Source organism: Perissodus microlepis, chromosome 10 (genome assembly GCF_051167445.1).
Source record: "Perissodus microlepis isolate ML-2025 ecotype Zambia chromosome 10, ASM5116744v1, whole genome shotgun sequence".
NCBI lineage: Eukaryota > Metazoa > Chordata > Actinopteri > Cichliformes > Cichlidae > Perissodus > Perissodus microlepis.
The window spans coordinates 709579-731624 of NC_140470.1; the positions used below are offsets into that span (position 1 = coordinate 709579).

A 22046-nucleotide genomic window follows, 5' to 3' on the forward strand; every position below is an offset into this window, starting at 1 on the left:
CCTGTCCATCAAAGTGTGCGCCAATCACACTCTCTCCCTTGGGGACATTCTCTCCAACTTACTCCAAAATTTCTCTTTATCTCCTGACATCCAACATGTGGGACATACTCACCGACAGCATTAAACATCCCCTAGACATCAATATTCCTCCAAGAAATGACTCCTAAAATTTATGTTCCTATCTATGCCATAATACAATGGTTTGAATCCACCTCCAATACGCCTGGCCTTGCTTCCCTTCTACTTGGGTTTACACATAATACACTTGCCTTCCTTCTTTCCAGCATATCAGCCAACAGTTCCTTCACCAATCATAATCTGACATTTAGTGCGCCTACATTCATCTCCACACCTTTTCTTCTCTTTCACTGCTTCCTGACATGCCTTCCCCCTTCCCTCTGCCTGTGTTTCGGCCAACTATAGTTCAATAAGGAGAGATCATTAGAATAAAATGAACATGATTTATTGATGTACAGAATTTTGATGGTTTTCTGAAGTACTCCTGAGCCCACGCGGTAATATCCTTTACAGAATGATGTTGTTTTAAAATGCAGTGCTGCCTGAGGTATCGAAGGTCATGGGCATCCAGTGTTGGTATTCGGCCTTCCCGCTTTTATGCAGCGAGTCTTTTGATGATATTATGGACAGTAGATGATGAAACCCCTGGATTCCTTGCAATTGTACGTTGAGAAACATTGTTCTTAAACTGCTGGACTATTTGCCCACGCAGTTGTTCACAAAGTGGTCATCCCATCCTTGTGAACACCTGAGCCTTTTAGGGATAGTACCTTTATACCGAATCATGACAAACACCTGTTTACAATTAACCTGTTCACCTGCAAAATGTTGAAAACAGGTGTGTTTTGAACATTCCTCAACTTTCCCAGTCTTTTGCTGTCTCTGTCCCAGCTTTCTTGGAACGTGTTGCAGACATCAAATTCAAAATGAGTGAAGATTTGCAAAACAACAACAAAATTTATCAGTTTGAACATTAGATGTCTTGTGTTTGTGGTGTATTCATTTGAATATACGTTGAAAAAGATTGTATTCGGTTTTTATTTATGTTTTACACAACGTCCCAACTTCTTTGGAATTTGGATTGTACGTGTATACTGTATACCCAGTGTTGGGCAAGTTACTTTGAAAAAGTAATTAGTAATAGTAAAAAAAAAAGTATCTCTGAGTTAGTAACAGAGTTATTATAAAAGTAACTAAATTCTAGGAAAAGTAACTATTGTGTTACTTAAAAACAATGTTCAACCCTCTGTGGTCGAGGCCGTTTTTGACTACTTGTCATTTCACCTTTAAAAATGATTTATCCTGCCTTGTTTTGTTTGGTACCGTTCTTTTCAGCACAACCTCACACGTCTGAATTTACAGTTATTTTTTCATTTGACATACTGTATGAGCACAGCTGATCTGAAACCAGACAAAAAAAATCTAAAATCCGAGTAGAAAAAGTTATATTTTTACTGTAACAACCACAAACATGTTTAAAAATTATTCTCTTAACTTGAAATGCAAATATAAATTGTAAGTTTTAAAAACCTATGCACAAGTTTTACAAACAACAAAGTTATATGCAGCTATTTACCTAAAATGCAGCCAAGCTGTTATTTTATAACCATTGAAACTATTTACAGAACAATCAGCTGTTCTGCATCAAATAAGATGCCACACAATCTATTTGTGCCCCTCCCAAAAATAATTTCTGTCCACTATAAGAACAAAAGCACATCACAGCCTGATACCTGCAGGCCTGACAGCAGCAGGTGTGTCACTGCTCCTGTTTCCACCTGCAGACAGCGTTTACACTGTTTGGTGGCTTTTTGGCAGCAGCTGTGACCTTCAGCAGTCGCCTCATTGTTCTGACACACTTAACAGCACTATCCATACACTACACACTCACTTCACAATACACTACACACTAACTCAAAACTCTCTCTCACTCTTTCTTTCGCTCTCTCTTGGCATCATCACTCCTAAAACTTCACCCTTGTCTTGGGTTGACATAGCATCTTGGTTCCATGTAATCTTAAATTGATCATGTGATTGGTTTACCATGACTACTTTATTCTTCCTCAATCAGCAGCACTTGTGCGATTGTTGCGCCCCCCTACCTCCCGGTAAGCTGAAGACAGCCTCAACACGTCCGCACCACTTTTTCTTGTTAGCAACAGCAACGGCGTTGTAATGACAGCAACAGTAATTAGTTAGATTACTGGTTACTGAAAAAAGTAACAGTGTTAGTAATGTCGTTACTTTTAACGCTGCTGTTCCCATCACTGTGTATATCTATGCGCATATCTATATGTATCTAAAGGGATCAAAATGACTCATCAGTTCTAGAAGTTGTCATTTTTTGCCTTTTTATCCCAATTTCCCCCAAGTTAACTATATAATAAATAAACCCATTTAATAAATGCATGCACAATATGTTTAAGATTTTGACGGGTTAATCAGGATAAGTTAATTTAGCATGCAATTAACAGTTTTACAATGTAGGCTTCTGAGCTACCATTCTTAATACACACTGACAGGAAAATTACTTTTCATCCCCAAAGACTACTTATCTTTTAAGCAATTTAAAAGTGGTACACTTAGTATATATACACTGTATTATTCTTATGTGGTCAAAAATTTATATGAAAAAAAACAAAACCCAGCAAAAATGACAGCATATCAAACAGGTTCATGCAGGGATCTGTTTATTTTTCCCCTCCCCTCTATTTTCCTCTCATGTCGAATTACAAAACTATATTCATCATGCCCAAAAGCATTACAACAGAACAGCAGACGTAGCTTATAGTACTTCAGATCTCTTTGCAGCAACTGTGCATTACACAGAAAGCACATATGTTTCAAATTTAATAGTTTTGGCAGTGCATACGCTCGAGTTAAACCTTATATACTGCATGTTTCAGGTTGTTTTACACTCCTTCAGGTCTATTCCACAGTACTGCATACAATATTAACACAGCTGAGAGGTAATATATTCAATAACCATGAGTCACAAAAAATGCTAAATTGAAAAAACAAAAAAGACGAAATTCCCAAAACAGCAAACGCAGCGTTGATTTTGCTCAGAAACTAGGTGATCCATGTAAAGTCCAAATTTGTCACATGGTCATAATTATTCAATCATTAGCCACCATCAGTGTTACCCTCTGACAGCACTCATGTATTATCCCTCTGGCATACTGATAGCCTGTGCCCTATCAGTGTTCAGACATAATGTAATCCATTCAGTTCAATTCAATTCATTTCAAATGCATTTATATTGCTGTGGCGCAGCTTGTAGTCCTGTACAACAGTTTTTCTGTGTGTTAACTTCTTGCTTAGCCTCAGGTAGGGTCACCTCTCCTACCCAGACAGAACCAGTGGAGACCTGCATTGGAGACTCTCTCACTACGGGAATCATTCAACCATCCTCTTCCCACGGCAGATGCAGGCACTTTGATTATCTAGTGATGCTGTTTTGGTTGACCAGTGCACCACTGGTCCAGGCATTAGTCAACGATGCTCTAAGGGATCCTTAATGTGTTTGTGTTTGGATATCTTGTATATCTAGACAAGTATCTCACACAGCATTGTATCCACAAAGGTTTTGCAATGACTTTTGGAGAATCAGATGCATGTGAAGTATCAGTGTTGTAATACTTCTCATTTCATTTCTGGACACTCGAAAACATTGTTATAACTTTGAGCATCAGCAATTCTTTCTCTCAAGTCTAAACTGGTGGATTTTGTTTTGATCCTTTGTCAACTGAGAGCACAAATCCTTTCTGAAGTTTTTATATTACCTGTAAAGTAGACAGTAACCCCCACTTTAACTTGATATATATATATGTATGTTCAATGGTCAATAGTGACTCTGTTGTCCCCAATGAGAAGTTGATTTGCAGTATGTCCACACATCGAGCAACACATACAAAAAAAACAGCCCAAGTTTCATCAGTAGCATCAACAAAGTGTTATTGCGCATGATAATAGCAGCAGGTATAATACACACTCTATCTCTCTTGGTCATCACTGCAGGCACTTCATGCTGACGACCAGAAAATCTCTAAAGACAGGATGGTCTGAACATAACATGACAGAGGTTTCCTTACTCAGCACCAAAGTTCACAAGCTGGACCTGAGACCTTCCTGAGATCTGAACAGCCACTTTAACCAGGTGACCGAGTCTGGTCTTATTGGTCAAAGACAAATTACCGAGCAATGATCGATCGATCCATCTTCTTCCGCTTTATCCGGGGCCGGGTCGCGGGGGCGGCAGCCTAAGCAGAGAAGCCCAGACCTCCCTCTCCCCAGCCACCTCCTCTAGCTTATCCGGGGGAACACCAAGGAACCTAACCCCCCTTTGGACTGTAGGAGGAAGCCAGAGTACGCGCAGAGAACCCAACCAAACACGGGGAGAACATGCAAACTCCACACACAAAGATCCTGGCCAGGTGTTGGAATCAAACTCAGGACCTTCTAGTAGTGAGGTAACAGTGCTAATCACCGCACCACCGTGCTGTCAAACATCAGGGATATGAAACTGCAACCACTTTACAGAATTTAACAAGATATAAGATGAGACGCTACCACTAACTGCTTCTTTCAGCTGCTCACCCCAGTGGTTGTCACAGTGGATGATCTGCCTCCATGTCACCCCATCCCTTGTATCCTCCTTCACAACATTCATGAATTTTATCCCTGGCAGCTCCATATTCAATAACCATATCAACCCTGCATCTTTTCACCAAAAAGCTGGCTAGACACACAAAGAAAAAAAAAAGCACCTTAGTATCTTTTGCTTCCATATTTGACACAAACCAAAGCTTCCAGGTTTCCAAAAACAGTTTGACTGATCGTTTAGTAAAGCAGCGCCTCTTTTGCAGTTGTTAAAAGAACAAGATGTCCACTGTCCACATGATGGAGGTGAGAAGTCCTTCCATTTGTGTAGGATTAGCCTTCTTGCCACAAGTAAACAACAGGCAGTGATGTCAGCTCAGACCCTGTTCAGGTTCCCCAACATGGTAGTAGTATTGCTTCTTATCCAGCATAGGACTGTTCTGATGTTAGGAGAGCAGTAATAATACTGGGCAAAGTGACAATCCCATGATTTTTGTAACACACTTCCTCTAACTCAAATTATTAAAAACATCTTCACCAAATTAATTCTTACACCAAGAGAAAAAGAGAATCTCTAAAATTTTAGAAGAGGCTGCCCATCTGGGATCTTAATCCCTAATTTCATTAATTCAGTTTTATGGAAATTGACTGTAATACAAGACAAACAGTCAAATTAAAAGGTCTTGAATGCTGGACACTGGGTCAGAAATATACACAAGCTTATCGTCAGCATACAATCATATTTTGGGTTCTAAAGCTTCCCTTTGACCCAACCCTTGCTGTTCTTGTTGCTATAGTTAGTGGGTCAATTATCATTGAAAAAGATTAAGGGGATAAAAGGCACCCCTGCCTGGTACCACACTGCATCTTTGTATGATGACGCACCGGCCATTTACTGTGCACCCTCTCCCAGCTTCTGTCTTCTCTACACTGTCCTATGTCCATAAAGATCATACAGTTTTAGATTAGACGAAAATAAAGGTGATATTCAAAGAGAGTTTCACTTTGACTCGTGACTATTAAAACAGGGGCCAACGCTGCAACCAGATGTTACAAACTTGGAACTAATGCCAGTAGAAATACTTTTTCTGGTAATTAAATATATTCTTAATACCCAAATGTAAAGAAAGATTATCCAACATGAACAAAAATGAAACTTCTTTAAAAACTGACATAGTGATGGCAGACCATTTATTAAAATGTTTTTAACGTTATGAGCCGCGTGGAGTCACTGCAGCATCTAAAGTTATCCATTGTGGTCCTATCCTCAACCACCGATGATCCCTGTCTGATATTCTTCATTCACGGTGCTTTGTGATGTTACAAGTGTCATGATGAGATACTTTAAATTAATTTTGAATCATAAACAGGAAAGAGGTAAGGATTATGTATACCAAAGAAACAATAACTTAGAAAGGAAATCTAATAAACACGATAACAATATGGTGGTCACAGGGACTGAAGAACTGCTCTCTTGAGTGATGCAATGATCGTTTGCACAGTAACTCAAACATTTTCTAAAATAAAATGTTCCAGGTGTGCACAAAGACTTCTGCGTTTCAATGAAACAACCTTTTTCTTGCAGTGTTGGCATTACTCACGTTGTGTGAGCACTGGGCTGCAGCAGAGCCACAAGTTCAAAACAGCTTCTGTTGCCATATCTGAGCTTTTTATAGTGTTGCTGACTGAAAGACGTGAACCAGAACAGGTAAACAGAAATGTCCAGCAGCAGCAATGAAAATTAATTTATAAAACTTTTTACTTTAGAGTGACATGGGAATGAAGACAACCAGGAGGGAGGGACAGCAAACATCTATATTCATGAAAACATCCAGAAACAACCAACACACGAACAGCGTTTTTCCCCTGCTTTACCTCATCCCTCATTCCCGTACAGTGACTATTCGCTCTCTGAGTCTCTGTCTCTCTCTCAATTTTTCTCAAGTCCAGTGAATCATGTCTCTTACCTTGGTTGTGACAATGCAAAGACAATCCATGTTCATCAGACAAAAAAGGAGCTCTCAATATATTGTCAGATTCATCACCACTTATCTCATCCCTGAAGGAAAAATGTGGGAAGACGGAAAAAGATGCCAGTATGAAGAACCGAGGAGGTAAGGATTACCAGAGAACGAGAGGGGGAGGAAAGAGGAAGAAAACATGCACACGCTCTCCTTTGCAAAGGAGAGAAACCACAGCGGACAGACATTACTGCATGTGGGCCCCTCTCAAGGATTGAGATGCCTCCTCCACACCGCTGAAGGCAATCAGAATTCTTTACGCCATCTCAGAGCACAGCGCACGTCATCCTCTAACACGCACACAAAACAGTAGCTCCACACACCAACCCCAAATTCTTCCTCAGATTCTCTCCCTCTCATTCACCCTCTGCCTCCTCGTTTGAGTCCATTCTCTGCTCGTCTCTAGGCTGCACGACAGAACAGTGCTATACGGTGAGAGAAAGCAAGGGCAGGAAGGACAGGAGCGTCAGCTCTGGTAATGGTAAAGGTTCCCCTTGCTCTCTTTTTCATTGGCTGTCTGCTGAGGCAGACTGCTGGAACTCAGTAACACACTGGCTTCAATTTAATCTGCATCCAGTGGCAGCACAGCACTCACCCTTCCACTCACTAGTTTCTAAGCAAAAGAACTTTAAGGATCTCTAATGTTAGGAATTACATGTTTAAAATGTTTCCCACGTGGCTTTAGGTAAAACAAATGAAAAATCTGTCAGCATCTCCGCTATAATCAATTCAATTCAACATCAGCATCAGTCGCCTCAAGGGGGAGAGCGAATGCTCTAATAGGGTGATATGGTACTACAAGGTCATTAAGATAAGATGGGGCCTGATTATTTAAGACCTTGTATGTGAGGATTTTGAATTCTGGATTTAACAGGAAGCCAAAACAGGAGAAATCTGCTCTCTCTTTCTAGTCCCTGACAGGACTCTTGCTGCAGCATTTTGGATTAGCTGAAGGCTTTTCAGGGAGTTTTTAGGACTTCCTGATAATAATGAATTACAGTCGTCCAGCCTGGAAGTAATAAATGCATGAACTAGTTTTTCAGCGTCACTCTGAGACAGGATATTTCTAACTTTAGAGATGTTGCACAAATGGAAGAAAGCAGTCTTACATATTTGTTTAATATGTGCGTTGAAGGACACGGGAAGACAACTGACTTTGGTTGCTGAGGTCTCTAGCTTCACATGTCTCAGATACATAAAAAGGTTGGTGGTGTACCAAGGCCCTTTAAACCCTAACTCGTCACTGACAGGGTTTTCCGACATTTTTTAAAATTACTGTAACTTTTGACTATGCTTCCACCTCACTGTCAGCTATCCTGTTAGCAGGGCCTATGCTACCTTTGGCTACACTGGCTACAGGGGCCTGGTTAGCTATGGGTTATTCCAAAGGTGTGAAGTCGAGTCTCCAATTCAGTGATCCTGGCCTCCAGACCTGAAAATAGGCTGCATTTTTTACAAGTATCATTACTGCTAAAAGAGGCCGAGGAGTAACTAAAAATCTGACACAATGAGCAGGAAAGTGCAGGAGGGACAGGTGAAGAGGCCATGCTGCTAGCGAGTCAGCTATGAGCTAAGCTAAGCTAGTGAAACCCTAAAGACACAGTGAGCGAATACTGTAACAATAAATTAGCGAGTGAATACACAGAGAGTGTGCTTTAGATGAAGCATGGGAAGATTACACTATGAAATAAGAAGTTATCTATAAGTTTTTAATTAAACTGCTACGCAGAAAAGTGACACAAAAGCACCACTGTGTTAGAACAGGAACAGGAAGTGATGCTCAGAGAGAGTGAACACCAAGCATCACCACTAAACACATCCGCCACCACTAATCAAAACATAGCAAATTAAAAAAAAAAAAAAAATCAACTTTTGACTTTTCATCTTTGATAGAGTTTGAAAACTGATCCAAATATGTGCTCAGTGCAATACTGCAGTGGATGCAGGCACCAAGCATTGTCAGTGGCACATTTTAATACAACCCAGAATCACAGATTTAACTATTTGTCTGCAGATGTGCACTCTTATTCTCAATTACAAAGTGACTGGAACATACTTTATACGATACTTTATCAACTATTGTTGAGCTATGTATTAAGTCCTTTATTTAAACACTCCCAGGTGGATGAGGTCTGGGGAACTAACCTCTGACAATTTTCAACTGCAATTACTTAATGAAACATCCAGTTATATGAAGAAGAACTCGGTACAGAACTTATCAGAAAAAAGTGCCTAAGATTCTATAAATGCATGAAAAAGAAATTTGTGTTTCTTTTTCATGCATCTAAGCTTTGCAGCCTTCTTTTTCTGTGGCCAAAAGTCAAACATGACAACAATGCTGTTGTCATGTTTTTGATTTGCACAGTTGGTTTTCATCTTTTCTCTCTATGTCCTCATATATTCATACAAACTCGTATTAGTTAACGTTAGGGAGTTGCTTGTGAAATGAGATGATAGAATTTTTATTACTCTTTCAGTCAGAATGTCAAGAAATTCTAATGTGACTCTAATGCAGCATTGGGTGTGTGGTGAGTCTTTCTAAACCTCCCTCCCAAAAATCTCTAAAAAAAAATAGTCAGTGGGAAAAGTCCCAGAGAGAAATGTTTAAGGAGAAAGCAACAATGCCTTTTTCTTAAACAACCAGTGAATAATTAGCTTTTTTCTCCTTCCTTTTTTGTTTGTTTGTTTGTTTGTTTGTTTTTTATTATTGAGAAAACAAAATAGCAGCTATGGAAGACATATCCAGGACAAGGACAACAGCAACAACAACACAGAGTAAAACAATCATTGGAATATGGAGTACGAAGGATAAACGTAAAGATTATCCTTCGTAACCCCCCAAAACGTGACTATCGAGGGTTGGGACCAGCAAGCATAGGTACAAACGCCTCTCCTCTTGTTATTCCCCAAACGCCCATTCTTTTCTCTCTTTTTTCTGTCCTTTTTCTTCTTCTGTTCCTCCACTTTTTTCTCCTGTCTTTTGCCAATCTGCCCTTCACCCCCTGTCCACTCCAGCACAGTATCTACACGGACAATAATATGAATAATAAAATAAATGAATAAAAACATTAACTAAAGAAGCTTATATTTTCACAAAAAATTAAACTCTTTATAAAAACCAAAAAACATTTTGAAATCATTCATTCAATCTTTTTTAAAATGCAACTTTAAAAAGAGAAATAAATAGATTCAAAAATCAAGATTTATTTCTGACATTTAAAATTGATTCCACTCCTCATTTTCAAAACCGTTTACTCACTGCATTTACCTTTCCTGTCAGTTCATGGATTAGCGATCATATTAGCAAATGCATTATCTTTGGGATTAGCTACAGAATTAGCTGTAAACTATCAGATTACCTGTGCCCATTTCCGTGTTTTGTTTTGCTTTGTTTTTTGGTCCTTGGAGAAAAAGTAATGCAGTCCGCTGCAATATAAGGAGCTCACTGATTGGTTAGCGATTCACGGAGGGGAAGACGTAGCTAACTGTTTGAATTGAACAACACTGCTGTTTACGCTGAAAACTTTGCACTGCCCTTTGTACAAGCACACACTCTAAAAAGGCATTTAGCCTTGCTATTCACGCTCTTTCTAACATGGATATGTAAAAAACTGACTCTGAGTAATCACCTGTGGACTCAGTCTGACTATCTGTTGGAGGTAGCATGCTAACATGGCTAGCGCTAGCATCATTGCATGTAGACCCGCTCTTTTAATCTCATGTTATCTTGTGAAAATATTACGTTCCAGCAGCTAGCTACATAATCCACAACATCTAGGACTACTTGATAATTCACTTTGTGACTACACAAACAGATCACTTAGTTGGAAATATTGGTTGCTACTTGTGGTTTGCGTTGTGGTATTCCTTTTGGTTTGTGGCTGCTGTATCCTCTTTTTGTTGGTCACATATTACTTTTCTGTGTTCAGTGCAGCAACTTGTGATCCTCATGTAGGGGCATCTATGTTTGCTTTAACATGTCCACTTAAGTCATTTAAGAGCATTTAGTTATGCTGTAATTAAAAATATAACCTATGCTTCTTATAACTCTTGTGTCAGTCTCCACTTTTATGTTGTGGCTTTTGAGGCAGGTTGTAACATCCTGACTGCTGGGATTGCCACATTATCACGACGGCGGTCATCAGATCCTTGCAACCACCGCTGTGTCTGGATTGTTAGCCAGCAGCTGCTCATCTCTCTGAAACTAGAACTCTCTGATCGCTGTTGTTCTCATTCACTGTACTGTTGTGGGGATCCTTCATGATCTTGATTAATCTGCCTTTTCTTAGCCATTTATTTGTGCTGCCAGGTGATCATAGAGTGCCATGAGGTTCTTCAGCCACTAGGCGAGGATCACGTCATGGCTCTTCCTTTAGGAGGTTGCTGTAGTCCGCTCTCAGGTTAACATTCTGTGTATTGTGTGACGCCTCTGCTTATATATTATATATTATCTTATATATAGCACTTTTCTACAAGTCTGGAGCACTCAAAGTGCTTTATACAACATGCCACATTCACCCATTCACAGTCAGTCACACAAGCACTTTTTTGTATGCTTTTAAATAATTCCTAACTACCATTTACACACATTCATACTGATGGATGCATCTATTTAGTGTTCTAAGGAAGGAACAGTGAGGAATTAGTGACAGGGTCATGAGAGGCCAAGTCTCACTGATTCACGTGGTGACCGAAGGCTGGTCCATCTGACCTGATCCAACAGACAAGCTACTGTAGCTCAAACTGCTAAAAAGGGTCAGGAATGGTTTGAGGACCATAACTGGTTATATAAAACAGTCTAATCAAACATCTGTTGTATTTGCTGCACAAATAAATTCGATTCATGGAGGTCCCACCTCACAACCTTCAGGACTTAAAGGATGTGTTGTTATCACATCAGTATCCTCCAACAGGCAGCAGCAACGGCATTAAGCTATAATCCAAAGAAGCAGCATGCTGTGTTGGAGCATGCAAGTGTTCAGTCTAGGCAACAATTAGAGCACAATGAGACATGCTCACGCTGCTGACAAAACACAGACAAACTCACACATCAAAGTTATTTTCATCAGTTAATTTTTCATAAACTCCAAATTTCTGTGTATTTTCTTTTGTTGTTTGTATTCGAATCTTTTGTGCTGGTTACGATGGTGGTAAGCTCCCATGGTTACACGTACATCATTACTAACTCAGCATCTATCGTACTATATAACTGTGCAGAAGAAAGTGTAGTTCTAGTCCGTTCTAGTCAGTCTAGCACTACAACACAAACCTTTAACCCTTCCCATGTGATCCATCTCCCACTTATAAGAACCTGAACTGCTCATTTCCTCCACATCAACTGTCATGGTACCTGTTTGCTGGAGTCATGCTGCAGAAGAGGCGTGTTGCAGATTTTGACCTTGATTACTGCCTTCATTAGTGTTTGAAGCAGCACCCCTCCAGTCCCAGTCGCTTCTTGCTCTTACTGAAGACATTTGCAAGCACAAACTGTCTTTGCCAGAATGACAGAGCTAATCTTTTCAGGCGATGTGGCTCAGGTAGCTTTGACTTATTGCATTACAGAGCAGGAATGCTTTAACCTCCCTTGTTAGAGCTGCCACTCGTTGTATGCAACAACACTGACAGTGCAAGCTATTTGCATGACGGATTTACTGAAGAATCACTGTACACTTTGCATGTCCTATACAAATTAACACAAAACATTTTCTTCTGAAATGCAGAAATGGGTTTCATGACTGTAGTCTCGATGGCTATAGACAACTTCTACTTGGCTCCATTTTAATTTACAATGAATAAAGGAGAATGAAATTAACTAAGATTTATGTTATGAGTACAAGACTACGGATCGATACAGACAAACATGGAGTGAACAGTATTGCTGTCCCATTGATTTAAAACTGGACATTTTACAGACATTTAGTTTCTTAAATCAGACTCTGATCATACTCTGTCATACTATGATCATGTCAGAGAGCCTAATTTGCACAGGAAATATTTAATTTCCATTCAAACAAATAAACTCTCAGGTTCTTAATCATGTTCAGTTAGTACTACTTAGCAAACTAACACTGTCATCTTCAGACAGGCCAGTCCCTGCTCTGAGACCCTAACAAAAAGCTTGGCTAACGTCGTTCCAGCCCAGTTTGTACCACTAACATATTATTACCACAGCAGTTGTTATTCTGGTGCCAAGCACTAATCTTGTTTACATTTCGAGCTTACTGTTACTGGGATTATGCAGCACCAGATTCCTCCAGCTGCTTCTTAAGGAACCAAGTGCTGTGCTGGGCTGCAGTGTTCTGCCATGCTATGACTGTTGATGAGTGTACAAGTTTGAACGCAGAACTAAATCAACTAAAATGGATGCTGCTAGCAGAGGCACAAGGCACTTGTTGTGATGTACACAAGATCCCACTAATCTACTGCAAGCCATACACTACTGCTACACTGCAAACATACAGAAACTCACCTCAGGGGTGTTTGCACTGCACTCTGCTTGCTCTCTCCCACTGGGCTCTGAGCTGCTGTGCTCCCTCTGCTGGGAACAACAAACAGGTGCATAAGCCACTCAGCTCTGATAATGACTGGTGTTGTTCTTAGAAATGCCTAGCTGAAATATACACATGCAACAAAGAACACTGTGTATGTATATTATGAAATAATAATATAATATAGAGGTTTTTGAAGTGTTGACTAGCTGTTAACTGCACAACAGTAACAGGATGCAGTTGTAAGAGTTATGCAAGAACTGACAACGATAAGTAGATGAAGTGATCATACGCTGGTCAGACTGTCTCCAATTAGAAGCTCAAATAGTCTAAGCCTAGAAATAAAACCTCTTTATCTCATCCTGTTTCTAACAGCAATACCTTTAACTTTTCATGTAGAATCATTTAGTTATTTTTTATTACATAATTTTTGTTTATTCGTTAAGTTAAGTATTATTTAGCTATCAATTGCTATTATGTAGTATTATTTATGTAATATTAAGACAAAAACAGATGATGGATCTTGCTCACAAGATACTAATTTGACAGAACACTGCATAAACTAGAGGAGGATTAGGGCACCATCAGAATTCAAACCAATTAACTGAGTCAATCTATACTATACTCATTCAGCTATTATTATAGCTAATGTGGCCGCCCTCTGTGGTTATTACTGGACGTAATAACTACCAACAAATCTGCCAAAACAAAAGTAGGAAAAACAAAATGCTGCTACGAACAGAGCTGATTCAACTATGATTACAATGAGTGACATTTTTAACATAAAGTTTTTCGATGATATATTACCTGCTTTTTTGTATACAAATGTTACCAAATGAACATGCAGCTGAGAAATAAAATCAAACACATCACTGTAATGTAGAATATATGTAGAAAGTTCAGGAAGTGAAAAAACATAATTCACATAATTCTTCCATTAACATGAAAAAAACATTATTATTATTATTGTTCATGATTCAGCACATATCAGACATGCAGAGCTGCATGCTGTGGTGGACTCTTATGAATAAGGGAACAGAATATATGTATATATATTACTATTTCGTCATTGTTTCACCTACTTCAGCAAAAGAATTTGTCTAATATGGAATAAATAAATCATTTCTCATTCTCATTCCTAAAATGTCCAAAGAGGAATGTGCAATGCTTTGCATCAGGACTGCACACATGATCCCATGAGTTATGGTCTTGGTTTTCTGTGAAGTATTTCAGTTTTGTTCCCTGATTTGATTTAAATAAGATTCTTTCTTGTATTTACATTTTGCTTCTTTCTCACATGTTCCTTTGCCTTTGTGTTGAAAGAGCCAGATAGGCAGATAAGATTAACTCAGCAGGTGATTTAACTGTAATTCTGGCTTCTACTTAAAAATAGGCTTAGAGCAGCAGTTTTCTGTGGGAATATATTTGTCACGGTCCTGGGTCGATAACCCAGTGTTTTTGGTTTCTGTTATTATGAGTATGACTGTTTGTTTTGGTTTCTGTCCTAGTATTTCTAGCTTCCTAGTTTGGCAGTACTTCCTGAGTTCTTGTTTTCAGGTTCTATTATTTGGTTTCCCAGTGTTAATTCTGTGCTCCCACTTTTCTGTGTTCCTTCTGTCTGTCCATGGTGTTATTTTGTCTGCTCACGAGTCTGCGTCTGTTAAGTTCTGTGTCTTGTCTGGATCTCTGTGTCTGTCGTGTACTTCCTGTTTTACTTTGTAGGTCTGTGCCTTATGTCAGTACGTTCAGCTTTGTGCTCTCCCTGTCTTGTCAGTGTAATCAACGTCAGCCGTGTCTTCCAGCTGTTTCCTCTTAGCTCTGTTCACCTCCTGTATTTAGTGTCTGCGTCTTCCCCTGCTCGTTGTCGCGTCGTACTCATACCACCCCTGTATGTTCAGTTTGCCTGCCTGCTTGCTAGTTTAGTTTTGTATTCTCGGTTCAATTTAGTTCAATTTGTGCACAGCAATAAAGCGGCTTAAGTTCTCCTTTTGTCTCTGCGTTCGTGAGTCCTGCATTTTGGGTCCTCTCTCCCTGCCTGCCTCAACACAGCCATGACAATATTTTTCTTTCAGTAGTGTTTGTGGCCATGATTGAGTATCTTAAGGATAGAAATGTGACAGTAAAGCAATTTTTGTTCACACTCACAATTTGGGTTTGGGTTTTTTTTAGGACAACACAACTGTTCCTATAATGAGAATCACTGGCCCACTGCTGTTCTGCAGAGACCTGAACCCCCTCATAAGACTGGCTACGAAATGGAGCAACTGGAAGCCACCTCCTCTACGTGGATGACGACAAGCCAAGAGTGAACGAGACATCGATTCACTGATCCACACCACCAGGATATACAGCAACGACATTGGAATAATGTTCGGACTGGAGAAGTGTAGTCGGATGGTAACAAAGAGAGGGAAGGTAGTCAGAACTGAAGGGATCGAGCTACCAGAAGGCAGCATTGCAGACATAGAGGTTAGCTTCAAGTACCTGGGGATCCCACGGGCAAATGGGAACCATGAAGAGGCCGCTAGGAAAGCTGCAACCATCAAGTACCTGCAGAGGGTCAGGCAAGTCCTGAGGAGTCAGCTGAACGGTAAGAACAAGATCCGGGCTATCAACACCTACGCCCTGCCCGTGATCAGGTACCCTGCTGGGATACTCAGCTGGCCAAAGGAGGAGATAGAAGCCACTGACATCAAGACAAGGAAGCTCCTGACCATGCATGGAGGGTTTCACCCCAAGTCCAGCACCCTAAGGCTGTACGCTAAGTGGAAGGAAGGAGGCCGGGGACTGGTGAGTGTCAGCACCACAGTCCAGGATGAGACAACAAACATCCACAGTTACATCAGAAAGGTGGCCCCAACCGACCACATGCTCAGTGAATACCTCAGGCAGCAGAAACCCAACAAAGAGGAGGAAGAGAAGGAACCATCATGGAAGGACAGGCCCCTGCACGGTATGTACCACCGGCAGATAGAGGAGGTGGCTGATATCCAGAAGTCCTATCGGTGGCTGGACAAAGCTGGACTGAAAGACAGCACAGAGGCACTAATCATGGCAGCACAGGAACAAGCTCTGAGCACAAGATCCATAGAGGCTGGGGTCTATCACACCAGGCAAGACCCCAGGCTGTGTAAAGATGCTCCAGAGACAATCCAGCACATAACAGCAGGGTGCAAGATGCTAGCAGGCAGGGCATACATGGAACGCCATAACCAAGTGGCCAGCATAGTGTACAGGAACATCTGTGCCGGATATGGCCTGGAAGTTCCGAGGTCAAAATGGGAGACGCCCCCAAGGGTGGCGGAGAATGACCGAGCTAAGATCCTGTGGGACTTCCAGATACAGACGGACAAATGGACAGATGGCTAACCAAAAGGACATAGTGGTGGTAGACAAACAGAAGAAGACGGCCGTAGTGATCGATGTAGTGAAACTGAATGACAGCAACATCAGGAAGAAGGAACACGAGAACCTTGAGAAGTACCAAGGGCTCAGAGAAGAGCTGGAGAAGATGTGGAGGGTGAAGGTAACAGTGGTCCCGGTGGTAATCGGAGCACTAGGTGCTATATATATGAGATAGATGAACATCTTTGGACCCCATAATTTAACTTGGATAAAGCCATCTGGCATCTCGTTAGTTCTTAGTACATTTGCCTAATCCGTCTGATTGTGGCAGCAAAACAGGATATATAACAGTGTACTGACAGCCTCATGGAGGGGTCATCAGTCTATGAGGACTAATCCTCTTTAGTTATCCCTATCATGACAGTACTAGATGACGTTAGTAAAGTGGTTCAGCAGATCGTGCTGTTACAGAGAGATTATTTTCAGTCTCTTTGGAACTATATACACGATAACGCACGCACACCACGCTGTAGGTTGAGTTGTTACTACAAAGAACAGGCAAGTATGACTACATCTACAAGTTTTAACTACATCTATTAGTAGTAGTAGTAGTTTTATTGTTATTAATATTATGAGTCGAATATCAAACTGGTTAGTCCCCTTTTAATTTAAACATGCAATGAGCACAAAAACATAAAGCCTTGATGCCCACAGACCAGCTCTACACTTTTACAATGGCCACTGGTCAAACAAAATCATACACAGAACTAATAAAGTATATTTCAAGTTGCACAAGCTTACCAAGATATATTTTAATTGAAATGCCTTTACTCTTTCTATTGACGATAAACATTCAGGTCAGTGTGTCACAAAAATTCTCATGAAATTCTAAATAATACAAGAATAATATAATATAGTTCTGACAACAATCAATCAACCACATATACTCTTTTTTTATAAGGGACCAACAATGACACCTCGTTTGTATAGGTAAGCATACTTGTTACTCGTGGATCCTGAATGGACCAGATAAAATTGTGATATTCACAGAAACAGCATTTTATTGTTCTCTAAAACTGGTAGTGTCATGGCACTGGATCTGTGACCCAGTGTTGATGTGTTTTGGGGGTTTTTCTAATATTCTTTGATTTTGTATCATTTGTGGTTTTGGTTCTTGAATTGTGTGGGCTCATGCAATATTTATAGTTTCTATAATAAAATAAGATAAACCTTTAATAGTCCCACTTGTAGGAAATTTGTTTGGTCATGGCAGAAAGTGGACAGCACAAAGTTAAGAGCAGCAAAAATTAAGAAAAACAAAAGTATAGAAAAAGATAAAATAGAATAACATACTATAAACAAAAAGAAGACATCACTATAAAAAATAGAATAAAATACTATGTTGGATCAGAAAAATTGCACTTAATAATATTGCACTAAATAATATTGCACTTAATAATATTGCACTAAATAATATTGCACTTAATAATATTGCACTTAAGGGAGACTAATATTGTTTCTTCCTCAGTCTCAGTGTTAAGCTCGAGTGGCTTCGTCCTCGTCTCCGTACTTGACTTGCTTTTTTTTATTTTGATAGTCCCGTGTCCTGTGTTAGTGTATTCAATTTTGCTTCCTTCATGTCTTATTATATCAGATTAGGTCCAGCGGTATTCCCTCTTGTTGTACATTCCCACGTTAGCTGTGCGTTTTTCTGTTAGTTCAATGTTCTCCAGTCATGTCAAGTCTCGTCAGGTCATAAGTTGCCAAGTTGGGAGATCCTTAGTTCTAATTTATCTTCGTTTGTTTCCTTAGTGTTCATGTACTTTGTTTTTAATTTGTTTTGTCAGGTAATGAAGCTGCTGCTCTAAGTTAAGTTTTTGTCTCAGAGTCCTGCGTTTGGGTCCAACCTCTGCCTGCCACACAGCTCACCATGACAGAAGAACACGACCTCGCTATAGACCCAGCGGACTAAGCCTTGCTTCACGCGCTCAAGGCTCCCAATGTGAGGACCATGGGAATTATGGTAAACATGGCCGATGCTCTTCTGAGGAGGAATACCCACCTCTCCCCACGGAAACCAAAGCCCGGACAGTCCTGATCCTCAAGGATAGCCAGAAGGGACCGGTCCCGTCCAACAACCGACCAATAACCTGCCTCAGTACCGCATGGAAGCTCCTGTCAGGCATCATAGCGGCTAACATGAACAGGCACATGAGCGGGGCACACAAAGGGATTAGCAAAAATACAAGAGGCGCAAAACACCAGCTACTGGTAGACCGAGCAGCCAGCCGAGACTGCAAGACTAGGCTGACCAACCTGTGCACTGCATGGATTGATTACAAGAAGGCCTATGACTCAATGTCCCACACCTGAAAGAGACTTCGAGAGGGGCGCGAGGGGAATTATATATAGCCCTGTACCAACATAGAGCAGAGCAGCTATCTGAACGCTACTCCAACAGAGGTCGATCATCTTGTTAATAATTTTACCTCCTCACTACGTACGACTCTGGATACTGTAGCTCCGGTGAAAACTAAGGTCTCAAATCAGAAGTACCTGACTCCGTGGTATAATTCTCAAACACGTACCCTAAAGCAGATGACTTGCTGGAGTCGAAATGGCGTGTCACAAATTTAGAGGATCATCATTTAGCCTGGAGAAATAGTTTGCTGCTTTATAAGAAAGCCCTCCACAAAGCCAGAACATCTTACTATTCATCACTGATTGAAGAAAATAAGAACAACCCCAGGTTTCTCTTCAGCTCTGTAGCCAGGCTGACAAACAGTCAGAGCTCTGTTGAGCCAACCATCCCTTTAACGTTAACTAGTAATGACTTCATGAACTTCTTCACAAATAACATTTTAATCATTAGAGAAAAAATTACCAATAATCATCCCACAGATGTAATATTATCTACAGCTACTCTTAGTACCATTGATGTTAAGTTAGACTCTTGTATAGGAATTTATTTTACTTATGTATTAATCACATTATTTTGTTGTATAATGCCACTGGATTTTAACAAGTCTCACACTCATACATTAAGACAAATGGTGGGGGTGTAGTAAGGAAGTTGGGGGAAGCAGACAACTCCACAGGAAGAATCTTTTGTCTCTTCGAGGACTCTGGGAGGTAGCAAGGGAGTGTGAACCTTAAGGTGTGAAACAGCTGTGTACTGCCTTTTGTTCCTGGAGAAGGTATTTAACTGAGAGCCATGCTAGGCTCAGTGAGACTCTGCTGTCTGCCCCGCGGTCATGCAGGCTCTCCACAAGCTTGGTTGTCTGTGCTTTGTGTTTTTTGATTAAAGAATGTTAGCTACCGCTCACCGCTTGTCTGCAGGCTTTATTTATTGGAAAACTTCCACAACACTCTTTTTCTGCAATTGATCTTTCTGAGTTAACTTCAATAATTACTTCCTCCAAACCATCAACGTGTCTTTTAGACCCCATTCCTACAAAACTGCTCAAAGAAGTCCTGCCATTAATTAATGCTTCAATCTTAAATATGATCAACCTATCTCTAATAATCAGCTATGTACCACAGGCCTTCAAGCTGGCTGTGGTTAAACCTTTACTCAAAAAGCATCTCTAGACCCAGCAGTCTTAGCTAATTATAGGCCAATCTCCAACCTTCCTTTATATCAAACATCCTTGAAAGAGTAGTTGTCAAACAGCTAACAGATCATCTGCAGAGGAATGGCTTATTTGAAGAGTTTCAGTCAGGTTTCAGAGCTCATCACAGCACAGAAACAGCTGAAAATCTTAGGAATATGGTATCTAAGCAGATTCATACTCTGGATGGCATTACCTTGGCCTCCAGTAACGCTGTGAGGAACCTTGGAGTCATTTTTGACCAGGACACGTCCTTCAACGCACATATTAAACAAATATGTAAGACTGCTTTCTTCCATTTGTGCAACATCTCTAAAGTTAGAAATATCCTGTCTCAGAGTGACGCTGAAAAACTAGTTCATGCATTTATTACTTCCAGGCTGGACGACTGTAATTCATTATTATCAGGATGTCCAAAAAACTCCCTGAAAAGCCTTCAGCTAATCCAAAATGCTGCAGCAAGAGTCCTGACAGGGACTAGAAGGAGAGAGCAAATTTCTCCTGTTTTGGCTTCCCTTCATTGGCTTCCTGTTAAATCCAGAATTCAAAATCCTGCTCCTCACACAGCCTGGTTCTGGCATCTTCCTGTTAAAAGGGAGTTTTTCCTTCCCATTATCGCCGAAGTGCTTGCTCATAAGGGGCTATATGGTTGTTGGGTTTTTCTCTGTATGTATTATTGTAGGGTCTACCTTACAATATAAAACGTTATAAATAAAATCAAATTGAATTAACATTACAGTGTGCTATATAAAATGCACAAACAATTGAAGGAGGAGCGTATGAATCCTGCTTCCAGGTCCAAACTACTCGTGGAGATATCATCTGAATTTCAGGAGCGGGACCACTCCTCCTTCACGCCCCCTCCGGCTTCAGCCTATAAAACCCCCCCTTCTCCAATACCTGCTGTTCTCATTTTCATGCCCCCCCCTCTCCCATTTCCCCCTCTCTTCTTCTCCTCTCCTCTCTTCCTTTCCTCCATTCATTTCTCGTTAGTACATGGGGATCTGCCCGGCCCGAGAGCCGTCGGCAGTCCCCTTCAAGGCTTTCCCCAAACCGCAGCACTATTTCACACTTCCTCATCCCTCATCGCCCACCGTTACCAAGGATGTGGTCCCTGCTAGTGAATGCATTTATTAAGTCTGTTGTGTTTTTAACACGTTTTAATGGTTTGTATCTTGTTCTATGTAATCTCAACAAGCCCCTAAAACAGTCAGTGATCACTGTCGGCCTCTCTCGATTTTTAAACCTCAGTTTTAAATCCTTACGATGTAACTCCAGCCCCTGCAGCAGTATATTAATGACTAACCTCGTATTCTGGATGGATTATCTCAGTTGTTCTCCTGACTGAAGTTTGGTCTGTTTACAGCATCCTGCCATGCGATTGCATTTGTCCCTAACCATCAGGAACCCCCACGTTAACTTTCATCGAGTGGGAAAAAGTTAGCTTCATCCTCCAGCTTCACTGTGTTTATGCTAACATAGCTGTGTCGCTAGCGATCACGCAGCACATCATTATATACCAGCTAGCCCAACTTCAGTAACCCTACAAACGTCACTGCTGTTTAGTTTTCTGTCTTCATTTATGTTGGAAGTGATAGCAGAGCTGTACGTTTAAATTTGTTTCAGAAATCTCTCAGTCAGAACATGCTATATCATGTTTAGGTGGAAGCTAGCGAGCTAACTTCCTGCTAACTTCCTGCTAACTTCTAACTCTGTTAAATGTAATAAATCCTGTTTTCATGGATGCCTGGATTGTAAACTTAATTGTTACACCTGGTAAAGCAGCAACGCTGATCATTTTATTAAAGATGAAAGAATTTAGACAGTTTGTAACTCTCAGTGATGCTGCAGTGTTGTTTGACTTTGGGACCTGAAGGGGAGTTTGGACCCGGAAACGGCTAATGTTGTCAGACTTAAAGACCAGACTGTCACAGACATAGTATAAAAGATTGACATAGCTT

At 40.5% G+C, this 22046-nt stretch overlaps 1 protein-coding gene across 9 annotated transcripts in view; it reads right to left on the bottom strand.

Annotated features, from left to right (window-relative positions):
* LOC146378545 (disks large homolog 2) overlaps positions 1-22046 on the bottom strand; it is a 149986-nt gene that overhangs the window by 93349 nt on the left and 34591 nt on the right. For 4 of the 9 annotated variants that reach the window (XM_084941359.1, XM_084941354.1, XM_084941363.1 and 1 more), the window contains one exon: positions 13111-13179. The exons of 3 other annotated variants lie outside the window; for them this stretch is intronic. In XM_084941359.1, the coding sequence (XP_084797485.1) occupies positions 13111-13179 (69 nt within the window). Of the gene's footprint in view, positions 1-6587; positions 7179-13110; positions 13180-22046 lie in introns of those variants that run through there. 2 more of the 9 variants (XM_084941355.1, XM_084941361.1) reach the window with 2 other exon arrangements.